The 22,983-nt window shown below is 37.8% G+C and overlaps 2 protein-coding genes across 4 annotated transcripts in view; both read left to right on the forward strand.

Annotated features, from left to right (window-relative positions):
- Nucleotides 1-16,067, forward strand: part of LOC132706444 (TWiK family of potassium channels protein 7) — a 66,021-nt gene extending 49,954 nt beyond the window's left edge. For both annotated transcript variants that reach the window (XM_060677789.1, XM_060677790.1), the window contains exons 7-10: nt 1,646-1,779; nt 6,255-6,483; nt 13,212-13,468; nt 15,936-16,067. In XM_060677789.1, coding sequence (XP_060533772.1) covers nt 1,646-1,779; nt 6,255-6,483; nt 13,212-13,277 — 429 coding nt within the window. In that variant the 3' untranslated portion in view covers nt 13,278-13,468; nt 15,936-16,067. The remainder of the gene's footprint in view (nt 1-1,645; nt 1,780-6,254; nt 6,484-13,211; nt 13,469-15,935) is intronic.
- A 6,269-nt stretch (nt 16,068-22,336) lies between these two features.
- LOC132706636 (potassium channel subfamily K member 18-like) overlaps nt 22,337-22,983 on the forward strand; it is a 203,826-nt gene continuing 203,179 nt past the window's right edge. Inside the window, exon 1 of one of the 2 annotated variants that reach the window (XM_060678094.1) lies at nt 22,337-22,448. The gene's annotated coding sequence lies outside the window, so the exon portion shown is untranslated. The remainder of the gene's footprint in view (nt 22,449-22,983) is intronic. The other variant, XM_060678099.1, reaches the window with a different exon arrangement.

Consider the following 22,983-nt stretch of genomic DNA (forward strand, 5'->3'; position numbering starts at 1 on the left):
GGGATTCAGGCATGATTGCTATATCTCCTATATTAATACCATCTTCTTTTTCCCAAAGGGCGCTATGAAATATTATGTGTAAATATAAATCGAAGAGGGCAGGTGAAAGTACGCACCCTTGCCTACCACCTTGCTGGATTGGTACTCTTTTTGTTTCCGTTCCGTCTATTTTTACAGTGGCTGTTTGATTCCAGTATATTTTTTTGATGAGCGTTATATCATTGTCACCAAGTTGAATGTTCTTCAGTTCATCTATGAGTTACGTCTGCTGGACTCTATCAGATACTTTTTGATCGTCTATAAAGCACAGTGTGAATTATCCAATTGTTCTTCGCATTCTCAGGATATATCTATTTTGGATTATTTTCAGTAGGACTTTTAAGGGGTGGCTCATGAGTCTTATGAATCTGTAGTGGTTTCCTGATTTAGGATTGTTCTTTTTAGGTAGAGGTATGTGTCGATGTTAATCATTCTGGTGGGATGTTTTTTGATGTATATATATTGTTAGGTATGTTGGTGAGTGTGATTATATTTTTATCGTTCAATGATGTTATCATACAATTTTTTTGAGCGTTTGTTCTGTCTGTACTATTGTCCTGAAGTACCTCTACGACGTACTCTTCCCGATAATGTTTTATATCATTCGCTTCCAAAAGTAGACCCGCGGACCTCCGCCAATCCAAAAAAATACTCAAGGCAAAAAAATTGATAGAATGGAGACCCAGATAAAATAAAAGAAATAGGGGGCAGACCCCCAACAAGATGGGAAGACGACCTGAGAAAAATAGCGGGCAACTGGAAGCAGAAGGCATAAAACAGTGGATGCAAGAGATTGGAGGATGATGATGACCGCCATATCTCGGGATAGAAGACAGAAATTCTTCTTATCCTCAAATGCTCAGATTATCTATAAAGCGGGTACCCAGACTGACTGATCAAAGTGCATTCTGTCCGTAGGTGTAGTAGTGAATACGTAGTTTACTTCCACTGAGATTAATACTGCAATGGATGGCATTTCCGGGCAGGTTCAATTTCAATTTTGGTAGCACGGAATAGAGTAAGTCTCCTTTCTTTTTCTTTAGGTGCAGACGCTGGTCTGGAACAAAATGTTAATTAATTATATTATTAATAATTATATTATAATTATAAGATCATGAAAATGAAAGTGTAGTTAGATATCTCATTTCCTCAACATAATTTTAAAAAAAAGTGACTAAAAAAAGTAAAAGTTAAGCATGGAAGGGGAGCTGTTGCAAGCGTAACACTTGCCGAGCTGACGTCGTGTCTATCGTCCGGCATTGTTCGTCAGACCGTTAACTGTTAAGTACGTGGTGCATAAAATCTCCCCGGATAGACGTCACCGGAGGGGGAACACAACCGGTAAACCGAAAGCGGGAAATCTAAACTCCACACCGCGTAACAACGTTCCGCTTCACTCAATAAAATCCGGACGACGAATGATTTCCCGACACGCGGAAAATCACAGATACTGCCGAGTTTATTGAAAGACCAAATTAGTGCTGAGCCGGGGGGATATTCGACAATTTTCGAACACGAACGTAACGAAGATTATCTTTTTGAAACGCCACGTTGCCCGATTGCGTCGGGACTGATATTAGGTTGGCGTAAAAACGACTTGTTCCAGGAAAATTTGCAACTCGAAGGTATGGAGCCCAGGGGATCGGTGGTCAGCGAAGGTTTTACCGTGTACACGGAAGAGTCGTATGACGTGCAGACCGTCACCGTACCAGTCACCATTTGCATAATGATCGTAGTTGGGTAAGACTTTACGAAACTGTTGCTTTGTCTAGTTTCAGATTCAGTAAATTTCATAAAAAAAAATAAATTAACCAACTAATAATAAGTTAACTACAACTAACCAAATAAGTTTTTGTACACAGATTACTAAACCGACATCAACTATTGTAACTTTTATTACATCCTTTGCTGTTTGTTTGTTAAAGATATTAAATTGCATTATTGCATTCTGCGAAGGATGGATATAACGGGTGATTCAATAAGAGTTTCCACATTACAATCTGAAATATTTTTGAAACGCCACTGTATTTGTTTATTATCATATGAGATTTGTAACCTCGAAACATAAACAAAATTATCGATATATATCGATATATCGATATATCGAACATATCGATTCGTCATCGATCGCAGCAAGTGGGCCTTACGTATTCAACCACACAGCGAATTTGAACAAAAGACTTGCATCTACACCCATATAAAGTCCAAATAACTCAGGAGTTGAAACCTCGAGATCATCAACAGCGCCGCGTGTTTGCAGAATGAATATGAAAATCATCTTTAGCGATGAGGCACATTTTCACGATGGTAGTTTTGTAAACAAACACAATGCTCGTATTTGGGGATTAGAAAATCCAAGAGAGATTGAGCAAAAAGCAATGCATCCTCAAAAAGTGACTGTTTGGTGCGGAGGAATAATTGGCCCTTTTTTTTGAGGATAATGCGGAGAACGCTGTTACGGTTAATGGTGTTCGCTATCGAAACATGATATCTGATTTTTTCTGGGAGCAGTTGGAAGGTATGGACATTGAAGATTTGTGGCTCCAACAGGATTTAGCCACTTGTCACACATCCAGAGGAACGATGCAATTGCTGCGGGGCAAGTTTCCTGGTCGGATTATCTCACCTAACGGCGATATCAATTGGCCGCGGCGTTCATGTGATCTTACTCCTCTATATATATTTTTTTTTGGGGATCTAAGAAGCACAGTGTATAGAAATAAACCAAACACTATTCCAGAGCTGAAACAGGAGATTAGACGCGAAATAGTCGGCATAGAACCTGAATTGTGTCAAAAAGTGATTTGAATGACATCATCTTTCATACCTAATTGTAATACACTAATCTAAAATGGCAAATAAAAATGTTTGTATATTTTCATATTCTTCTGAGTTTTTTTGTATTATTTTAATGTGAAAACATTTATTGAATCACCCTTTAGTAATTAATGTTCCGACGTTAAAAAGCTTATATTCGACGTTAAATAATTTACTTACTATCTCCAATGGTATTTAGAAAAATGCCTGTTGAGCGAAATAAAGTGTTACTTGTAGATCTTGCTCACGTTCCGCTTTCTTTTAAAACTGAGCACCGATTGCTAAAATATCTGCCGCAGGCAAGGGCGGTTTAATTGCATAACGGACGGCCGAATGGATGATTTTGATACTCCCGAATTTTTCGAATAATTTGCCCAACGATATACCGTTTTCACATCATAATTGCACTCAATAAATAGATTCGCAATTCCACAATGACGTTCCCCAACCGTACTTCGATCCTTCGTGCATACAAATGCTAAGAGCTGGCAGATTTGTATAGAGTTTTATCGGTGAGATTCCTCGATTATTATTGGTCCGCGCAGTGAAAATATTTATTATAAATATAAATGAAGGAGTAAAATAAGCCTTAAAATAATGTTTATAAAAAAAGTTATTCCACATCAAAATTATTATTGTGGTCACTGGATTCGTCCCGCACATTCGATGGCAAGTTCTATAATTTTTTTCCAACTACAAGCATGTATTTATTTTACTTCACTACTAATTAATTCTATTGCTTAGAACTAAATTTCGGCGGACGATGATGATGTTGTTTCTTCTTAAACTGGGTTTCAGGTGCCCCATATCGAATTAAAATTGCAGTGATATGGCGGAAGACGGTCAACTTTACATCCTTGCTCTATGGCACATTTATGAACAAATTTTGAGCGTATTCTTCCGCTAGAATGGTAGCTGGCGATGTCTGCTGTCATGTTCTCGTGGTAGTTGCTTGTTTGACATCTTTTGCACTAAGTAACAAAGATGCCTCGCGAAACTGGCACATCCCTTCTTGACAGTATCATGCCTATCAATCCAGGTCTCATCTAAATGTATGATGGGGACGTTTTGAGCAGGAATTTCTTGGATTTCTTTCAAATATCTTGTTCTTGCATGGGGCATGTCAAGTAGACTTTTTGGGACCCCACGATATTTCTGCGTTTTTCTTTCTTCGACACCATTCGCAACTATGTCACGTAGTTAAATAATTTACGGTCGAATGTCAATTTTATGGATCCACTTTAACCAGATATCGATTTTAGAAACAGAAACACATTTAAAATTATAATTCTTCTTTGTCGCTGGACACCTCAAGTAGGGACTGTTTTAGGAAGATTTATAAAAAACACACTAATGCGAATTAATGTGACAATTTAACATCTTCAATACTTGCTTGTGGTACAAAATTTAAATGATACAATTAGGCGGATCGGCAAATCAAAACAATCGTCAAAATTCAACCGGACTCCGTCACGGCGGGTAAATTACAGTATACCCGGTTTCATCGCACAAAGCGTTTTGACAAATTCCCCTGTATTTTCCACTTGCTCACTTTTCATTTATTTGCGCTCGGCGGCGAGCGTTTCCAAGTTACGCCGGAATGGTTTCACACAATTAGACATAATTATCGCGCGATTTTCCGAGGTTATTGTTGGATTTCGCTCCACCGTCCGTCCTATTGTCTCCACTTTGTCAGCCGTATGCTCGCAATTTCGAGTTTGATAGACTCCTTTTTTTTCCGCGTTTCGACGTCAATTAGTGCGATCGTAACATGACGAAGCGAATGACGGAAAATACAAAAAAAAAATCAAAAATATCATTATAAATTTGTTAAAATAAATGTGAGTATACGCCTTTTGGATACGCCTCATGGAACATCGAAAAAAAACGAAAAATCTGTTCTTTCGAAAGGTCCAAATTTCGTTTTTGCTCCACGTGTTGTCACCAGCGTCTGTTCCAGCTTACGCAAATTACAATCTGAGCGACGAATGTGAATTAACGTAACGTAACGTATGCGCAATACTTTGGACTCTCTGACGGTACACTAGCCTTCTTTTGCAACTACTTGCAAAATAAAAGACAAGTTATTAGGACGACAGCTGGTGTGTCGAAAGCTGCTGAAGTGTATATATTTGGTTTGGGTAAAGCTCTGCAGTTTTTCCAATCTCAGTCATATGCTGACCATACCCAGCAGCTAAAACTGACGTCTTTGCTGACGTCTCTTCCTGAAAAGCTACTTGCACCTTGAGATAAATAGGGAGCACTTGTAGTTTACTACCAAGGTCAAATCTCAATAGTAACATTTCAAATTTAAATTAAAGAACTTACCTTTTATGTAAGACTCTATATGGTAATAAGCATGTGAGTCTCATATTATGTCTGCATTGTCACTTGCCTCGTATTGTTTAACCCATATTTAACGCTCCTTGGTCGTCAACTCCTTCAAAAAATAGAAAACAACTATTATGGCTTATGGAAATATACGTGCCCCCTAAAATTAAATTGTTGCTTTGGTTGAAAATAGACAATTTATTTTAGAGTCACAATGTAAATATTAGGGAGAATATGCTAACTGTGCCTCAACACAGATCTGCCCTTTACGAGCTGGGGTTTAAGTATAAAGCGGCAGTAGTGTATTATACAACAAGTGCGGTAAACGGCATTTGACTCACGAGTTTAGTTGACGCGAGCGGAGCGAGTGTTTAATAAACGAGTGAGTGAAAAAGTTTTTCTACTCCCGTCTGTAAAATATCTAATTACCCATCGATCTAGCGTGCGGGAAGCGTCACTTTACCACGTCAGTTTCGTTTCCCATGATTCCGAGCCACTTCGGACATTTCCGCGGATTTTACCGCACGGATTTGGGAGCAATCGGATGTTTTCGTAGATATTTCCGACGCTTTGAATTTTGACGTTTGTCAATTCTGACGGTCATGTCAGTGAATGCATTCGTGTTTTGCGAAAATGTACCCAAAAACTAATGGTGGTAGGAAAAGTATGCAACACGTTCGGTAAACTTTTTAACTCACTCGTTTATTAAAAACTCGCTCCGCTGCGCTTCGCTCGTGTCAAATAAATTCGTGAGTCAAATGCCGTTTACCGCACTTGTTGCACAATATACAACCGTTAGTTTTTGAGTACATTATCGTAAAACAACACGAATACATTCACTGACATGACCTTCAGAATTGACAAACGTTAAAAGTCAAAGTGTGGGAAATATATTCGAACATCCTATTGCTCACAAGTAGAAAAAAACTTTTAATCACCATATACATTTCTTTGCCTAAGCATCTTTAAAATTGTTTCGAAAGAACATTAAAGGCGTGTTGTTAAATAAATAAAGTGCTGAACGGCAGCAACCCAAAGAAATACCTCCAATAACATTACATTTTTAGGTACATTTGCGGCGGCGCCATTTTGTTCTGCAAATGGGAATCTTGGTCATTCCTCGACGCGTCGTATTTCTGTTTCATATCGTTAAGCACGATAGGATTCGGAGACCTGGTGCCAGGAGACAAAATTTACGGACAGCAGAGCAACATTCTCGAGCTGAGCTTCGTATTTTGCTCGATGTATCTTATGCTGGGCATGGCGCTGATCGCGATGTGTTTCAGTTTAATGCAAGTAAGTAGAGGCGTTTTGGTTTCGAACAGTGTAACTATACGCGCCACGTCCGCCCTTACTGTTAAACCTAAAATTGGCTCGTTTGATTGCGAATTGCGCTCTCAAACTTTGTTCTAGAAATTCGCGTTTGCTGTTGGACTTCCTCGAAGAAACTTCGGTCAAGAATGTCTCGAGTTCTTGGAGAGACTGGTTGCGCTACAATGTTAACTTGTATTCGTCGAATTATATACCCGTCGTTTTCGTCGGAAATTGGAATACCGACCATTTTCTAATTAAAGCTAAGCTACAGTACTTCCGATTCCATATTTTGATTAATTATTCACGAGTAAGAAACTAACCAAAACTATTTAATTGTATTTCTATTGGGGTGTTGAAAGGACTCCTGAAACGGAAGCTAGTTTCTGGTCGGTAGATATGGATTTATCGATGTACTTAAAAATTAGAACTTCAGCCATACTGTCCTCGGTTGCTGTTGCCATTAACCGATGCGCATACGGGACGCCCAGCATGTTAGCAACAACGGGAGAACTGGAATAATTAGTGAAATTTGATGGATTTTATTGACGAGTCAAATTTATAATTAATGAGTTTTTTCGGGCTGTTGGTTTTGCTAACAAAGCTTTCAACTGCTACTGCGGCAGTCATACTCAGCAGTACCTGTGTTGGACGGACGGAGGACTGAGCGGCAAGGAGGCGGGCCTTGGCAACACCCGCGCAGTCCGCCGTCCGTCCGAGCGTTACAACACAAGTACGTACGACTACAATCTACAAACTACCGTCCACTGCCATAAGAGCAGTTGAAAGCTTTGGTAGCACAAAAAAAAACAAAAACTCATTACGATACCGGCCTTGAAAGCCTAAAGAAGTGAGCCACATTTATGTTTGTGTCCAGACTACCATTTGTTCGTCTGTGTTCCAAGTTCCAACTCACTATCAAAGCCGTAGTTGTCTTTCAAAATAACGAAAGCTTAAATTTTGATAGGATCAATATTGTACCAGAGCAGCCTCCTGATGGAACTCTCACCATATTACTTGGGGAGATAAATTTTTCGGTCCCGACCGCCTTTATATATAAATTTTAATAAGAAACAGGCTCGGAAATACACGGGTTGTCGCGTCTAATGAAATTCCCACTTATCTAGGCGTGCCGCAAAAATACACGTTTATTTATAATATTTCGTTTTCACTCAGCTAGCAGCGGCGGGTGATTTAGAATACCGCCGTTCTCCGGCCATATTTCGCGAAACGTTTCGGTGTCTGTCGCGAGATAATATGCTAATTCTTGCGTAAAATTTCAGAGCAGAGCCAGGCACAACGAATTTCCCTACAGGAGAGACACGGTATGATAAATTAAATACGTTCGGGGCGCCGACTTTTCTGTTCATTCAAGTTGAGTTTAAGTAATTACCGTTGTTTAATCGGAGACGAATCTTTAATGTGATATTTCACCGTCCTTGTAGCTGTCTCGAAACAATGTTATAGCGTAATACGATGACGCGGAATCGGCTCATAAACAATCTAAATTAGTTCATTCATCTGAAGTCGGCTAAGTGAACCATTACGCTTGAGTTTAGGCGACAACGACGCATTAGGATTAATATGCCATTAAATGTGTTACAGCTAATTCTGCGACACACCCGTTCCGAAGCTTTCAAATGATAAATTAAATAATCCAATTAACATTTTCGTCGTTAACGTCGCTAAACGGCCGTTTTGTTTAGTTACGACAATTTGTTGCAATGGCGCACTTAACGATAAAGATGGAGGGACTTTTTGTTTTTTACTTTGCTTACGTACGAACATTCGTTGATTGAGTCTGCATTAGAGTCCTTTTATTCCACCCACGATGGACGGGGGCGATTTGACCTTGCTCGGGACTATTTTTAGTTACACAAAGGTCCGGATATTTTCGTTTATTATTTGCGATACCTAGAGAAGGGTTATAAGATGATATCGAGCGGAGAGTAAATAAAAAGTTGTCGTATATTCGATATCTTCAGTTACTTTCGTCCATTCTTGTGACAAAACTGGTGCTTGGATGTCGACAGATATTGGAGTGTGTATTTTGCGATATTGGTACTTACGATAGTATTTACTCGTCTTTATTGGTTAACATGCTTGCTCTAAAATAACGAATGTATCATGGTGTTGAAACACTGACTAAAATTTTTCATAATCGATTTATTGATTAGTTAATTAAAGGTTTTATTATAAATCAAGCTGTTGTTGTACATAATTATTCTATTTTAAACAGACTATCGACATCGACATAAAATGCAGGAACAAACGGAAGTAGCGGAAGCAATTCAAAATTTTCAGCCAAAAGTGTCTCAAAATCGTCATTACTATACTACTAGAATTCTTTTGTAAAAGTTTCCTTTGCAGTAATTTCAACAATAAACAATCACAATATATTATCGATTCTCTCAATCTACTAGTTAAATTTAATTAATTAAAAAAAATTAAAACTAATCATAATAATTGTTATTCCCATTGAATTTTTTCAAAATAACTTAATAACATTATCAAATTTAGAGAAATAGGAAAAAGTACATTTTCAAAAAATATAACGTAAAACAACCGAGCCCGATTTTTATATATGTTGGTTTATCTTATTTATGTAATATATAGGATATTCAATGGTCTCACGGTCTTATACCACCATCCTATTACAGCACCATCCAAAATTACAATTTGTTTTATTCTTTCGTCTCTAGATTATCGTTACGGATTTTCATTACGCTCTTTCTATCCTTCCTCACTTCTTTTAGATACCTAAATAAAACCCTTTAACACTTATTCATTAGGGTTTAAGTTGAGTCGAAATAATTACATACATATATATATTCCTGTATTCCATGAAAATCTTCAGATGACCAAATTTCCTTTTTTTTTCTTTTTTGAAATCGTCTACATATATAGGGTGTCCCACGACATGACTGACACAGCTTGGGACTGTGGTGCTGAGGTGACTTGAAGTTAAAAATGTCAAATGAACATATGTTAGTTAAAAATGTCAAATGAACATATGTTATGTTCATTTGACATTTTTAAATTGAAATATCTCTGAAATATACCAAAAATAAAGGTTCTAAACGGCAGCCTTGAGGGACTTCACTTCTAAGACATTTTGGAATTACAATCATTGCTGGCTATCATCGAGATAGGTCATTGAAATATCCAAAAGTATTCCGTGCACACCAAAATTTTGCAAGTATATTATCAAATACTTGAAAAAAATCGGTGAATGCAGAACATACGGAAAGCCCATTTTAAAAAGTCGCTGATATATCCTGCACACAAGGTACCAAATTTAATAATTAATATAAATTTTATATGTTACCAATATTTCCAACATTGCTTCGATAATCTTACAAAATTATTTGGAATGGATATTTATCGATAATTAATAATGAAAAAATTAAATTCAATTAAAGTTTTTCCGTGGTACCTAAAAAGTACAGTATTAGGAAAACGGACAGTACTATAAATTTGGCAAAAAAAAACTAAATCATCATCAGGGAAAATATTTTCAACTTTTTAAATTTTATTGGGAAATGGGTAATTGCGCCCCTTGTTGGATATTTGAGACTCCAAAAGAATTTCCAGTATTTCCTTTTGGCCGATTTACTTAGCTTTTTTTAATAATTTCTAATCCCAATAGGTTTACCTAAAAACGATTTTATCCAAAGCAATTTTTCTTGTCTTCGCTTGTCTCAATAATCTTGCTGAATTTTTTTTACATTCTTATTTTAATTTTCATTTTCTTATCGTCGGCTAAACCTTACTTACTAACTCCAGTTACCGCCCCAAGGGTTAGGTGTCGTTTTCATTCATCTTAGAGCTCGGGTTATCAGCGCGTTCTTAAGAAACACAGCGGCCTCTTCAGTACACCCTTATCCCGATCGACTTAATTAAAACCCGACCGTATCAGATCACCACTCGAAATGATATGGGGTAAAAAAATGTGCGACGCTTGCGTCGACGTCCCCACGCGCGCGTCGCAAAAAACGCAAAAAATGAGTTTTAATTAAAAATAATTTGACGCCCTAATTCGGCGTCATTAAAACGCGACGGCGTACCCCTTCAGACATAAAATTCGACCCGGAGGGTTAACGATTAATCTTAATTATAAGCGGTGGCGGTGGTAGTGGCGATGACGGTGGCGAAAAAGATGCTGGCGATGAGATAATTATCACCTAATAATATGAAAAATAAATAAAAACCGGCCTGATAAATATACGTTAACCGCTTGTTTCCGAGGGTAGCTGTTGGAGGGGAGGGGTAATCAAAATAAATTATTATCTAGGGATCGAGGAAGGATGCCGTGGCTGGGAGGTGATGAAATCCGACGAAACCCGGAAAAGATGAAAGAAGACGTCATATTACTTTAGGTTTTCAAAGTGTGTGAACGGTCAAAACAGTGTCAACAAAGTCTGGTGCCGTCTTAATTTTTCAAATCAGTGACCTCATAAATCCAAGAACACTCACATGCACGCACTTACCTAAATAATTAGTTTCCTTAAGAAATATTACATATATAAATTCGACAATAAGCAAAGCAGCATAAGCTTTTAGGTTATTGCTGATTTTGAACCGGCTTAACTTGTCTACTAGTAATATTTTGAACTGATGATATCCCGAAATGCATCATACGTGAAAATATCATACAACTTTACGGGGAGGAGACCTTTACAGCCACCAAGTTTTATGAAAAACTAAGCCTAAACAAATCTAAACAAAAACGAAAATATTATAATAATGCCAACAGACAAAGGAAATGCTACAACATATTTGGAAAAAACAACTAAGTCCAAAATTCTCGAATCATCAATAAACGAGGATACAAAGAAGAAACTTATTCCGACGGAAAAATCGAGTCGTTGTCCAAAATCCCTAGGGCTCCCAAAGATACACGAGGACGGGGTTCCCCAAGCGCCTTTAACTCGCCAGTATGCAAGCTGGAAAAAACATCTGGCCAGTGCACTTCAGCCCATAGTGGAAAATTTCACTCTGGGAAGATTGGACCAGGACAGCTTTTACAAAATATATAAAATGTATTTATTTATTTATCAACGGGCCATCCGCCCAATATAAAATAAGATTTACATAAACAAAATACCAAAAAACAAAATAAAATAAAAGACAACGAAAATAAAATGGAATGACATAGATAGATAAAGACCCAACCCTAGTATGACAAACATTGGTTTTCCAAAATATTAATATTAATATAGGAGTCGATACGACACTAAGAACACATACAACAGTAGCGAGGCATGAGCACATTGTTATACAATATTACTTAGAAGTCTTTTAGTTCTTTTTTAAATATTTTTGCACTCTGGAAGCAGTCAAGTTGGTCCGAAAAGCGATTTTCCAGTGCGGCTGATCTAGTGAGAAAAGAACTTTGTCCATAGTTACTACGATGGAACTTTAAGTGGAAGAGTGGTTTATTCTGGTCTGGCGGAGAATCCATGGGAATTTGAGTGCAGTAGATTATACAAAATGGTGAGATCCCTATGCATACGACGAATCTGGAGAGTCAAGTCCTGAAGTCCTCAAGTCCTTGGTGCCCCTTAGATGCTGCACTTTCTCTATGTGGACGTTATACGAAGGTGACCACAGACGTGAACAATAATCCAGGTGTGGACGCACGAGGGAGCAGAACAGTAATGTGAGAGACAGAATACTCTGGAAGTCCGCTGTACAACGCTTAATAAAGCCCAAAATCTGAAGTGATTTAGACACAATGTGTAAGTCAATTTAATATCGAGTAACACTCCAAGATTATAACGGAGGCCTGCAATAGCGATGACCATTTTGGACGTTTCTGCTCAGGTTGAAAATATATCAAATTGTGCTCATATTTTGAGAGGTAATGGATATGCTATACCAACATTAATATTATTTCAAGGCAGAAAGGAAAGTTGAGGAGGGAAGAGGCAAGAAGAATAACTTGTTAAACATTTTAGTATTTGCTATTAATATTGGTATTGGTATTAAAATATGTAACCGATATTCATTCTAACGAAAAGGAGTTGCAAATAATTCTTGCTCATTAGTAAATGGAAAAGTTCTTTCAAATTAACTTTTTTTTAATGTTGCAGAATGACTGGAATCGAAAACATAATTTAAAATATTGCGGGAAGAAAAGTCAGAGCTTCAAGGGAAATCCGACAATAAAGTTTATTAAGGCCAACGAAAACCCTCGATGAAGGCGGGAGATACGCAATATTAAAAATTGCCTAGCTTGAAAATTCCTTTAACGATTAGAGAAATTATGGAAAACCTTTATTAATATAAATTTTGCTTGGAAAAAGCATAACCACAAAGTCCTTTTACTTGAGAGTAATAAAGTTGTTTGCCGGCGAAAAAATACTCCATGAGATGTGGATTAATGAGTGTAATGTGATAAGAATATTACTACTGCGCGTCAAGCTCTTAAAGGACCATCGTAAGAAGATTAATAATGGTAAATGTTGAAAGCGGCGATGGATTCCAAAAACACGGTTTATTGTCATTTTAGCGCTCTCGAGATTACTTGGTAGAAATGTTAAAATATCTACTGACTCAATAGTGGTTACGAATAATGCCACCTTTTTTATTACCCACAAATTTTGAATGTAATGTAGCACGTTAAAATTAATTAAAAATCAAAATTCCATAACGTGTGAATTGGCCTCTTTTCGTATTGCCCTCGCTATCGGTCATCGTCTTTGTTTCAGGAGGAGGTGATCCATAAAATTAGGGCCACAATTAGACGAATCAAGTACGTTTTTCGGTGCAGATGACCCCGAGCCGTCACGTAAAAGTAACGAATCGCCGGCCCCCCCAGAAAATGACGAATTGTCCGACCCGCCACTTTCCCGCCTCACCCCCGGACGCGAACAGGAGGAACAAACAAGGAGGAAAAAATTAAGACTGAAAAATCGTGTTTCGTTTTGGTTTACCCTTTCGGGGCTTTTATGTACTGGATATTACGGTACGTATAATTATTTTCGTCGCTTTTATTTTTCATTTTTTTATGGCGGCGGGAAACCTCGCACCGCAATTAATTTTTTTGCGGTTAACGATAATTACGGGCGTTGAGGATGTTTGCGGAAGCGGACGGTATGCCTCGCGGTAAGTAAATGGTCATAATGGTTACTTTTGTTGCGCATTTTATTTATTTATCATCAAAATTGGGCGCATTTGCTATTTGCTGTGAGTTGTTTACGATATACCCTGTATAAATAATGGTGTCATTAATTAGTTCTCTGTCCGTTCCCCATTCTTCAGTTAAGGTGTTTTGAAAAATTATTGACCCTCTGCTACGAACATTAACAGATCTTCTTCTCCTCTTGGTGTGCCTATCCGTTCTGGATGTTGGCGGTAAGTAAGCGTGTTGACAGGGAAAACCAATTTCTAAAGTTTTTCCACCCGAAGATTCTACATCTTTCAGGTCCTCTCCTGTTCAACATCGTTCCTTGAAGTATCAACTGAAGCAGACCATATCTCTTTTGGTTCCTCCAGATATTCTAATTTGCGTGTGTTAATGATGTCCACTATTTCGGTGTCTTTCTGAAGCATTTTCGAAAACTGTCTTGTTGGAAACGTGATCAATCTAGGAAATTCTAAGGATTCGTCTGTAGAGCTACATCTCATAGGCTTTAAGTTTCTTTGTGGATCCTTGCGTCAATGTCAAGCCTGTCTAGTCCCCATAGCTTTTATGAATCCAAAGTGTGGGTCAGACAAATTTTTCTTCGTTTTTATTATATGTTGGCTTATGAATTATTTTCAGAAATAACTTGAGAAGGTGGCTCATGATACTTATTAGTCTATAATCCTTGCATTGTTTTGCACTGGTATCGTATATATGGTTAAATATTTTTGTTGGCCACATCATCCCATCTCTGTCCAGAAGTTTCAGGAATTTGCACGGACGTCATCTGGCCCTGAAGCTTTTCCAGCCTTCATTTGTTTGATGGTCTCACACACCGCGCCAGCGGCAATAAGCTGGAGTTGATTATTCAGATGTCAATTGTCCTGTCTTTATCAACGACGATCTTAATTATTTACTCACACCATTTTGGTTGTGGCCCTAGCGGGGTGTTTGAGAAGTCTAAAGGGGCGGCTACATAGCGCATGGTGCGCAGAACCTCTCTGATGGAATCCACTGGAACAATAATTGTCTACTAACTTTTTTGATTCTTCCGCTGCGATGTCATCCGCTAGCTCTTTTTATTGCGTTTAGTTTTTTTGTGGTATATGAGCAATAAATTACGCTTATGGAAACAGACGTAATAATTCTATGTATAACAGAATATAAAAAACTAGTCACCGTCAGGTTCCGAGGTGTTTTAGCAAAAGTCTCCATTTATGAATTTGAACTGAGCATGTATTATCAGCATTATCTTTAGACTTCCCACTCTCCATTCCGTAATTTTTTAGCCTTAGGAAAACTATCATTTCCATAAAATTTGCAGCAAATCTGCGCATTCGGCATTTCATCGGCACGGTTAAATTAAAATAATAAAGTTACGGATGAAGAGAAAAAAAAGAGGCGTTTTACGACCCTTGCAGACGAGCAAACCCTCGCCAATAAAATTAAGTACACCCATTACTAATATTTGCCGGCTCTGGCAAATCGAGTCCGCTTGATAAGGAGATTTGAATTGGGTCGACTACGAATTAATTCACGGAAATTTCAACCGCGTTTTATTTCGCCTTTTTTCGCTTCAACGCGGCGGATTTTTTGCTGCTCTTTGCTTTTATTGCGTACAAATTGCCGCTACTCGCTAGGATGTCTAGCCTCGCCTCGAGATGCCCGGATGGAGCACTACAGAAGGCTAGGACTACCTATTAAAGTGACAAAAACATCATCTAAGGTGCGTCGATGGATTATATAGTACAAGTTGATTTCAGGGATATCTGTCAAATTAGGAAAGTGTTTTTGATTCATTAGTAACCTCTATTTTTAATCAGCTTCTAGTTTCAAGTTGTCGGGGACACCATACCTCTAGAAATGACAACAATGTTTTTTTTAGCGGCATTTATTTTATATCAAAGCATAACTTCGAGATGTCTGGGTGACTACGGGACCATGTTGCAAAGGCAGTTTCTTGCCTCTCATTGTTATCCATGCCAATTACCCAAGACGATGTCTATGTGGAGGTCTCCGGTGTCTACTATTACTTCTTGCGAATTACATATCACGGATTCTAACGATGTATAGCCTTGCCTCAAGGTGTTTAAATGACCACGTAGTGGGCGGCGGTTGTCTAGTGCTACTTGTATATGCTACAAGATGGTTTTTTATCATTTGCAACCTTCATTTATTAATGTCTTGCTTCAAGATAGATGCAGGAGAGTTTTTTGCTTTTGCGAAGAACCTTAGGTGTCGATCGGCTTGCAAAGCAAAAATGAAATATTAAAATAGATTAAAAAAAAAACCCTTGTTTTCGTTTCAGATTCGCCGTGACGCTGGGCGGTGCAAAAAGCAACCCCGACGGCACAATGGCGCACGACAGGAAAACGCCACAATGGATTCAATAAAATTCATGACGCTGTAGTTTTGGAAAAATAAACGCTCGCCCTTCGCGTTATGTCGTTTAATTTCCGCGCTCGAGGACGGTGGCGGGGTTGGGGTGGCTTTAGGGGGGGCGGCACCGCCGCCTCGTCGTAATATTTTATAGTATTTTAATAGAGTAATGGAGATTTCGGGCGGGCGATAAAAACGGATTGTCCGCCGTTTAATTTAGCGCCGCGGAATAAATGAAATTCGGTCGCCGCTTCATCATCGGACGGCGACGACAGACGATAGCGCGTCACGATGTTTCGCGAGATATTCAATCTGCGAGTCGTATGTGTCAAGATTTGCATACATATGAAAATATTTACGCGTCTGGGAATATGCTTTCCGAACCTAGTATGTATTTTCCGCAATATCCACTGTTTGTAAATAACAAAAGCGCCGCGACGCGTGCTGATATTACGCCGCTACAAAGAATGTTTTCGAAGCCATATGGAGAGGGAATTGCACTCGTTCGATTCACAATTTTTTGAAACTCTGCGTTGGCGTTTTTTCCTCCTGTTTCTAGTAATGGGGTGAGTTGTGACCGATACGTAGAGACGATTTTTCCCCAGCTTAGCTATATTTCCGCGACACTATTAGGCCTCTGATCTGTCAAATTTGCCGGTTCGACAATTCGGAAGCCGGACCGACCTCCGATTCGTCGATTTCAATGTTGGCAAGTCGGGATTAGTCCGTGGTCTATTGCAGTCACTCAAATGCGCCACTACGTAGGTCAGTGACTTAAAATGATAGATGCAACATAGTTGAGTATACTTTAAAAAGCTATGAGTCAAACATTCTTTAAGTACGACGTTGTTACTTTAATAGCAGATATTTTTACTGAAACAGTTTCAATCAAGCTCTGAAGAAGTCAACAGGATGATTGGTGAAAAATGTCTACTAAACTTTCGTCTATTTATCGGCATCGACCTAATGTTAATTTAGTATTTGGACAATTGGATGTCTAGACCAGTCGGAGACTTTTTTCCAATGGCTTTACATTTTTGAAACAGCAATTTTCTTTGTCCACAGTAAAAGGCGCCATCGGAGTTACTTCATGTTTAAAGCCATGTTCCATGCCTCTGGGTCACGAGAAAATGACTATGGTTTAGAGTCTTGGAGCAAATATTTAGTTCGATATCGGAGACCTGATAAGATACTATGCCACGGTTTTTTTCCTTCCTTTTTCTGTTATTTTCTATTACTTAATAATACCAATTCCTCTTTTTATTCATGTGCTTGGGCTATCTGAGACGTGGCTAGTTCTAGATACTGTTCAGGCCTCCATTTAACAACGAAAATATAATAATAAAAAATTTCATAGAATTTATTTGAAAGCGCCAAGCGTAGATACACATAATTCTAAAGAAAATAAAAGAGGAGAAATGGAGGGGGAAGGAAAGGAAAGGAAAGGGGCACATGTTTTGTAGAAGAGCTTAATATTAGTGCGTACGTAACAACTGCTTTTTGAAATTTTCCCTAAACGTTGAATTGGACTGATTAATATTAAAATCAGTAATAGAGTTAATGCAAATGCCTATATTAAAGGAATATGATCTTTTAAATAATTCTTTGCGGTGACGGGGCATAACTAGTCGGTATCTTCCACACAGATTCAAATTGTGTGTTGATATGTTAAGAGTAATTTTTCTGTAAAGATAAAAAGGTAATTTTGTTTTAAGAATGTTGAAATAAAGAAAACTCATTCGTAATTTGCTTCGAAGGTGCATAGTAAGCCAACCAGACGCAGCAAGGTACGGGGAGATATGATCTCTCCTCCTTACCCCATAAATTAGCCTTAGACAGGAGTTTTGAACCTTCTGGACACGGTAACGATCGGACGCATCCAGGCACGGTCCGTACACAGCACTGCAGTGATTAAATTGTAACAGAACAAGTGATTCACACAGCAACTTACGAGTTCCCTGACAAAGTACATGTCTATTGCCATACATTAATTTTAAATTAGCATAGGCAACCCTTAGTTTATTAATAATATGTTCTCTGAACCCCAACTGCGAATCAAGAGTGAGAGTGGCAATTTTATGTAATTAAGTTTAATTGTTATGTTATACTTTGCATGGGTAAAATGATTATCATTTCCAAAGAGTATTACTGAAGATTTATTAGGGTTAAGCTTTAGGAGGTGATCTGTTGCAAATTTTATAAATCAGTATTGATGACATCCTCCGCGGTAGCTATTTCTTGAGGAAAAAATGAGCAGTAAATTTGAGTGTCATCCGCAAAAAATTGATAGTTGTATTGGTGGAGGGCTCCAATGAAGTTAAAAGTAAAAATAGTGTACAACAAGGGACCAAGAATGCTGCCCTGTGGAACACCCATGCGAACACCTAGGAACGTTGACTGTTGATGATTGTAGACAACCCGTTGTGTCCGACCTGACAAAAAGGAGCACAGAATTTTTCGAGCACCTTCGGAGAAACTAACGTAATGCAGAATGGCCAAGAGAATTGAATGATTTATCATATCCAATGCCTTACTGAAATCCAACAATATTAAAGCCGTTATCTTTCCATCGTCAGTCGCTCTAAAAATGTCGTCAGTAATGCAGCATTCTACTCTCACAACTGTGATTAGGTCTAAAACCGGACTGTTTCTGTGGTAGAATATGATTAGAATTTAAAAAGTTTACCATTTGATCGTTCATAATTCTTTCAAGTACTTTGATAGAACAGGCAATATGCTGATTGACCACAGGTGACTAAATTCGCTTGGATTGTTTATTTGTGGTAAGGGGATGACTTGTGCCCGCTTCCATGTTGACGGAAAGGACGACTTTAAGATAGACTCATTTATTATATGCGTAATGTATGGGGCAATATATAGACAACAAAGAAGTATTAATGGTATATTTATATCATCATGGCCCGCAGCTTTAGATTTTATATTACTCAGAATGTTGAGAATCTCATTTTCCGTGGACATATTATTATAATAAAAATTCAGCAGTTCTTGATTGGGGTTTGATTCTCCACACTGTTTATAAAGAAATTATTAATTTGATCGACATTATCTAAGTGATTTGGCAAAGTACCCCTGTTACATTTTACAACATTAAGTTTCCTTAGTTCGTTCCATTTCTCTTTGGCATTACTATGACAAAACTTAGTTCTTAAATAAGCTTTTTTCTTTGATCTAATAGCCGAATTTTATTCAAGTTTAGAATAATACCTGTACAGTAATAACGAATTGGAGCAGCTTTGGATTCGTGGTAAGGTGAACGGCAGAAGTATTTGTTTCGGCACCCTCTATCGCCTCCCAAGCGCTAATTTGGTTGCCTGCTTGGATGATGTTGAGGATGCTCTGACCGTTTTGATGCCGCAGTTTGAGCCTGGTTAGGAGCAAGCTTCAAACGTCATATCGAACTTATCGCTACTATACTAACCTTAATTACGATTTATGATCATGATTAATTATTAACTTTAATTATGATTTGCTCGTTGTTCCTTGGAATATTGTTTATAGTATGACTGATGTTGATGAGATGCTTTCTTTTGCTCATACCAATATTTATGCTCCCCTGAAAACATCAAAGATAACCAAAGCGCCAGCTCCTTGGTTTACTGATAATTTGAGACTCGTGAAACCACTGATAAATAAGACCTTGTCTAAGTACAAAAAATTAATGGCTGAGGCAGCAAAAAATGAATATAAATACTTGCTCTTTCAGAAATGAAAAAAAGCTTATCTAAGTTATAAATTTTCCGCAGATCCCAAAGGCTTCTGTTAGAAACCGAACTATTTGAACATTAATGCAGATAGTTCTCCACATTTAATCATTTTTTTACTGACAGTGTTCCGCCTCCTGCTGGTGAAGACCAGGCTAATAAAGATATGATTTCGGAGTTGTATTTAGGTCGTGTTTATGATGGAATTACTAGTCAGCTTAAATTTGCAACCCTAACAGAGGCGAAGGGTGTGGACGGCCTCGATGTGAAAATACTTTCTTACCTTTGGTGACGTTAATCATTAACCAATGTATTATTACCAGCAAATTTCCCTCATTGTGGAAGGAAACTAATATAATTACCTAATAAATTAGCTTACTCTATGTAATGTCTAAAATATTGGAGAAGGATATATTATCAACTTAATAATCATGTTACTGATTCGAATATTTTGCCTGCTTGCCAATCTGAGTTTAGGCCCGGGCCCAGTACGACCACAGCACTGCTTAATGTCACTGATGACCTTTTTAGGGCTCAGGATGTGTGACTATAGCAAAGCCTTCGATACCTTAAATCATAGTCTTCTTATTTTGAAGTCAAAGTTCTTCGGTTTAACCGACACCGCTATTGCTTTTATGAAAAGTTACTTGGAAGGTCGCCGGCAGAGGGTAACGTTGGGATTAGCGGTGTCTGCCGACTTTCTGCCAATTCTAAGGGGAGTTTCGCAGAGCAGCATTTTCGGACCTTTATTGTTCTTTATTTACACCTCTGACTTTTCTAGGCATTTAAATAAATGCTGTTCTCATAAGTATGCAGATGATATGCAAATATACTCATCATTGTGATCGAAGATGTAGGTTTGTCTTACAATGGCATAAATGAGGATCTTGAAGTAATTTCTAGAATCACCAAAACCCATGGTCTAAAATTAAATGATTCCAAGACCCAGGTTGTTCTTTTTAGTAATAAAAAAGAAGAAATGATCGAGTACAAAGATCTGAAGCTATGAATGATACTCCGCTTGAATTTGTCGACAAATGTAAAAACTTAGGTGTCTTTCTTGATAGTAAGCTGCTTTTTGATTCTCTCATGTCTACTGCAGAAGTCCTACGGGAAACTGAAAGTACTTTACATGTATAAAGACTACTTATCTACTGAGATTAGACTTAAATTGTGTGAGCCTCTTATACTCTCTCCATTGGGATATGCGGACGTTGTATACTGGCCGGCTCTAAGACGGATAGACCAATACAGCTTACAAAAATTGCAAAATGCCTGCTTGAGTTATGGTTTGCGTAAATTTGATCAAATAACGCCGGCAATCTGTCTGAAAGGTATTACTAGCTACGAAAAGAGCCGGTATCTCTATGATAGGCTGGTCGGGGGTGTGCATATATACATAACAGGCCGACTCGTCACCGTAACCTGTTCTGTGTTCCCAAGCATAGTACGGTTGCGTTTCAGAGCTCTTTCACATATAACGTTATTAAAACTTATAATTTAAAAATAAATTAAAAGAGCTGGTGAGATTAAGGAGAGTCTGAACCGCTTTTTTTATATTTGTTTTTTTTTGCTTATTGTTTTTCTTTTAGTCATTTTTGAATATTGCATTTGCTTTTTTCCGTTGTCTATTTTTTTTCTTTTTTTTTATCCTCTTTTGATTTGTTTAAAATTGTCAAATTGTGAATCTTGGGTGTTGAGAGATTTATTTATATTTGTTAGTTTTTTTTCTTGTCAATTCGCAATATATTACTACATCGTATCGGTGGTTAGGTGGAGTAGCGCTGCTAGACCTCGCCACCTGTTCAACTCGATTGTAGTATATTCTTTTTGTTTTACTTTAATAAAAGCTATTTATTATTATTATTATAATTATTATTATTATTATTATTATTATTATTATTATCATACTTGAGGTAACACTTTTGTCGACGCTTCAACGAGCTAAATGTCCGGGTCAAGAGGACAATATAGGAGCGCAACAAGTTACAAAGCGTTCGTAAAAATCAAAGTAAATCGCCATATAAAACAATTATCGTTGTTTGCCGTTATGCAAAACACAACAAATAAAACCGGGATAAATTGGGTTGAAGCGGGACTCTACTCCAGACAATTTCCGGGGACTGCCAGTTACCGGAGGCCGGCACCCCAATGGTCGCCGACGGAACGCACTTGAAACGTTGATGGTGCAGTCGTCTCAACATTATAAGAGGATGATAGAAAAGCATTATAGAATCCGAATTATTCAAGACCATAATAATACCCTAATAATCGTTTAAGATGGAATGTTCGTGACAATGGCTGGAATTTCTAGTATAACATTTTAATCCTCTCTTGTAATTCCGGAGCCGACTATATAAAAATTTGACCATTTTCTTCCACTTCGTCAAAAAGATCCTAGCGTTAATCTAGAAAGCCGGGGGTGAAAGCCCGGCGATCTTCGACGGCCTTGATTCAACTCTTGCCGAATGGGAATTTTCGCGCACGTCTCCCCTTTCAGTGCATTCCAGGACGTCGCGTCGGAATCATCCCCCCACGATCGCGCGTTCGCCTCCCCCCTTTGGAGAATTTCATCGCGGTGGAGAAAAAAGACGGGCGTAACTATAATCGCTTTCTTATTTATTTATTATTATAGACAACGTGGTCGACTACGCGTTGGTGTATTGTTGGTGGTATGTGCGCGTAAGCAACGTTGCATATTCGCCGGCGTCCCGTTAAAGGTGAGCGTAGTAGTTTTTTGGCCATCGTTATTAGATAATTTCGATTTGACCGGAATAAGTTTTTAGTTATAGATCAAATTAAAAAACAATTCTCGAATTTATTTAAATAGTAAATTTGTAAAATTAAGTCTATTTTAATGGGTTTAGGTTGGAATATTCCCGACTGTCGACTTCTTATTTTAGTTAATTAATATTAAATAATTAACATCCTCGAAACAAATAAAATTTTAATAGCTAGGAATTTTTCTAGCCATAGCTTTTTCTTGGCGACTTCTTTTCGCCACAAGGTAGCTTTTCAGAGATGGCTAGAGAACTTATCTAAAAAAAATCTATTAACTATTAACAGTTTTCTAATAAATCAAATTAACACAACATAACGAAAGAATATCAATCAATCAATCAATATCCTGTTTGTAGCATAAGCAATGATCGAATTGAATAGTTTTAGTAACGTATACTCGGAGCAATTGTCAATTTTTAATATGTTATTAATAATAACCAATAATTAATAAGATCAAAAATGTAAGTTATCAAA

This window comes from Cylas formicarius, unplaced genomic scaffold, assembly GCF_029955315.1.
Source record: "Cylas formicarius isolate icCylForm1 unplaced genomic scaffold, icCylForm1.1 PGA_scaffold_8__14_contigs__length_24414737, whole genome shotgun sequence".
Classification (NCBI taxonomy): Eukaryota; Metazoa; Arthropoda; class Insecta; order Coleoptera; family Brentidae; genus Cylas; species Cylas formicarius.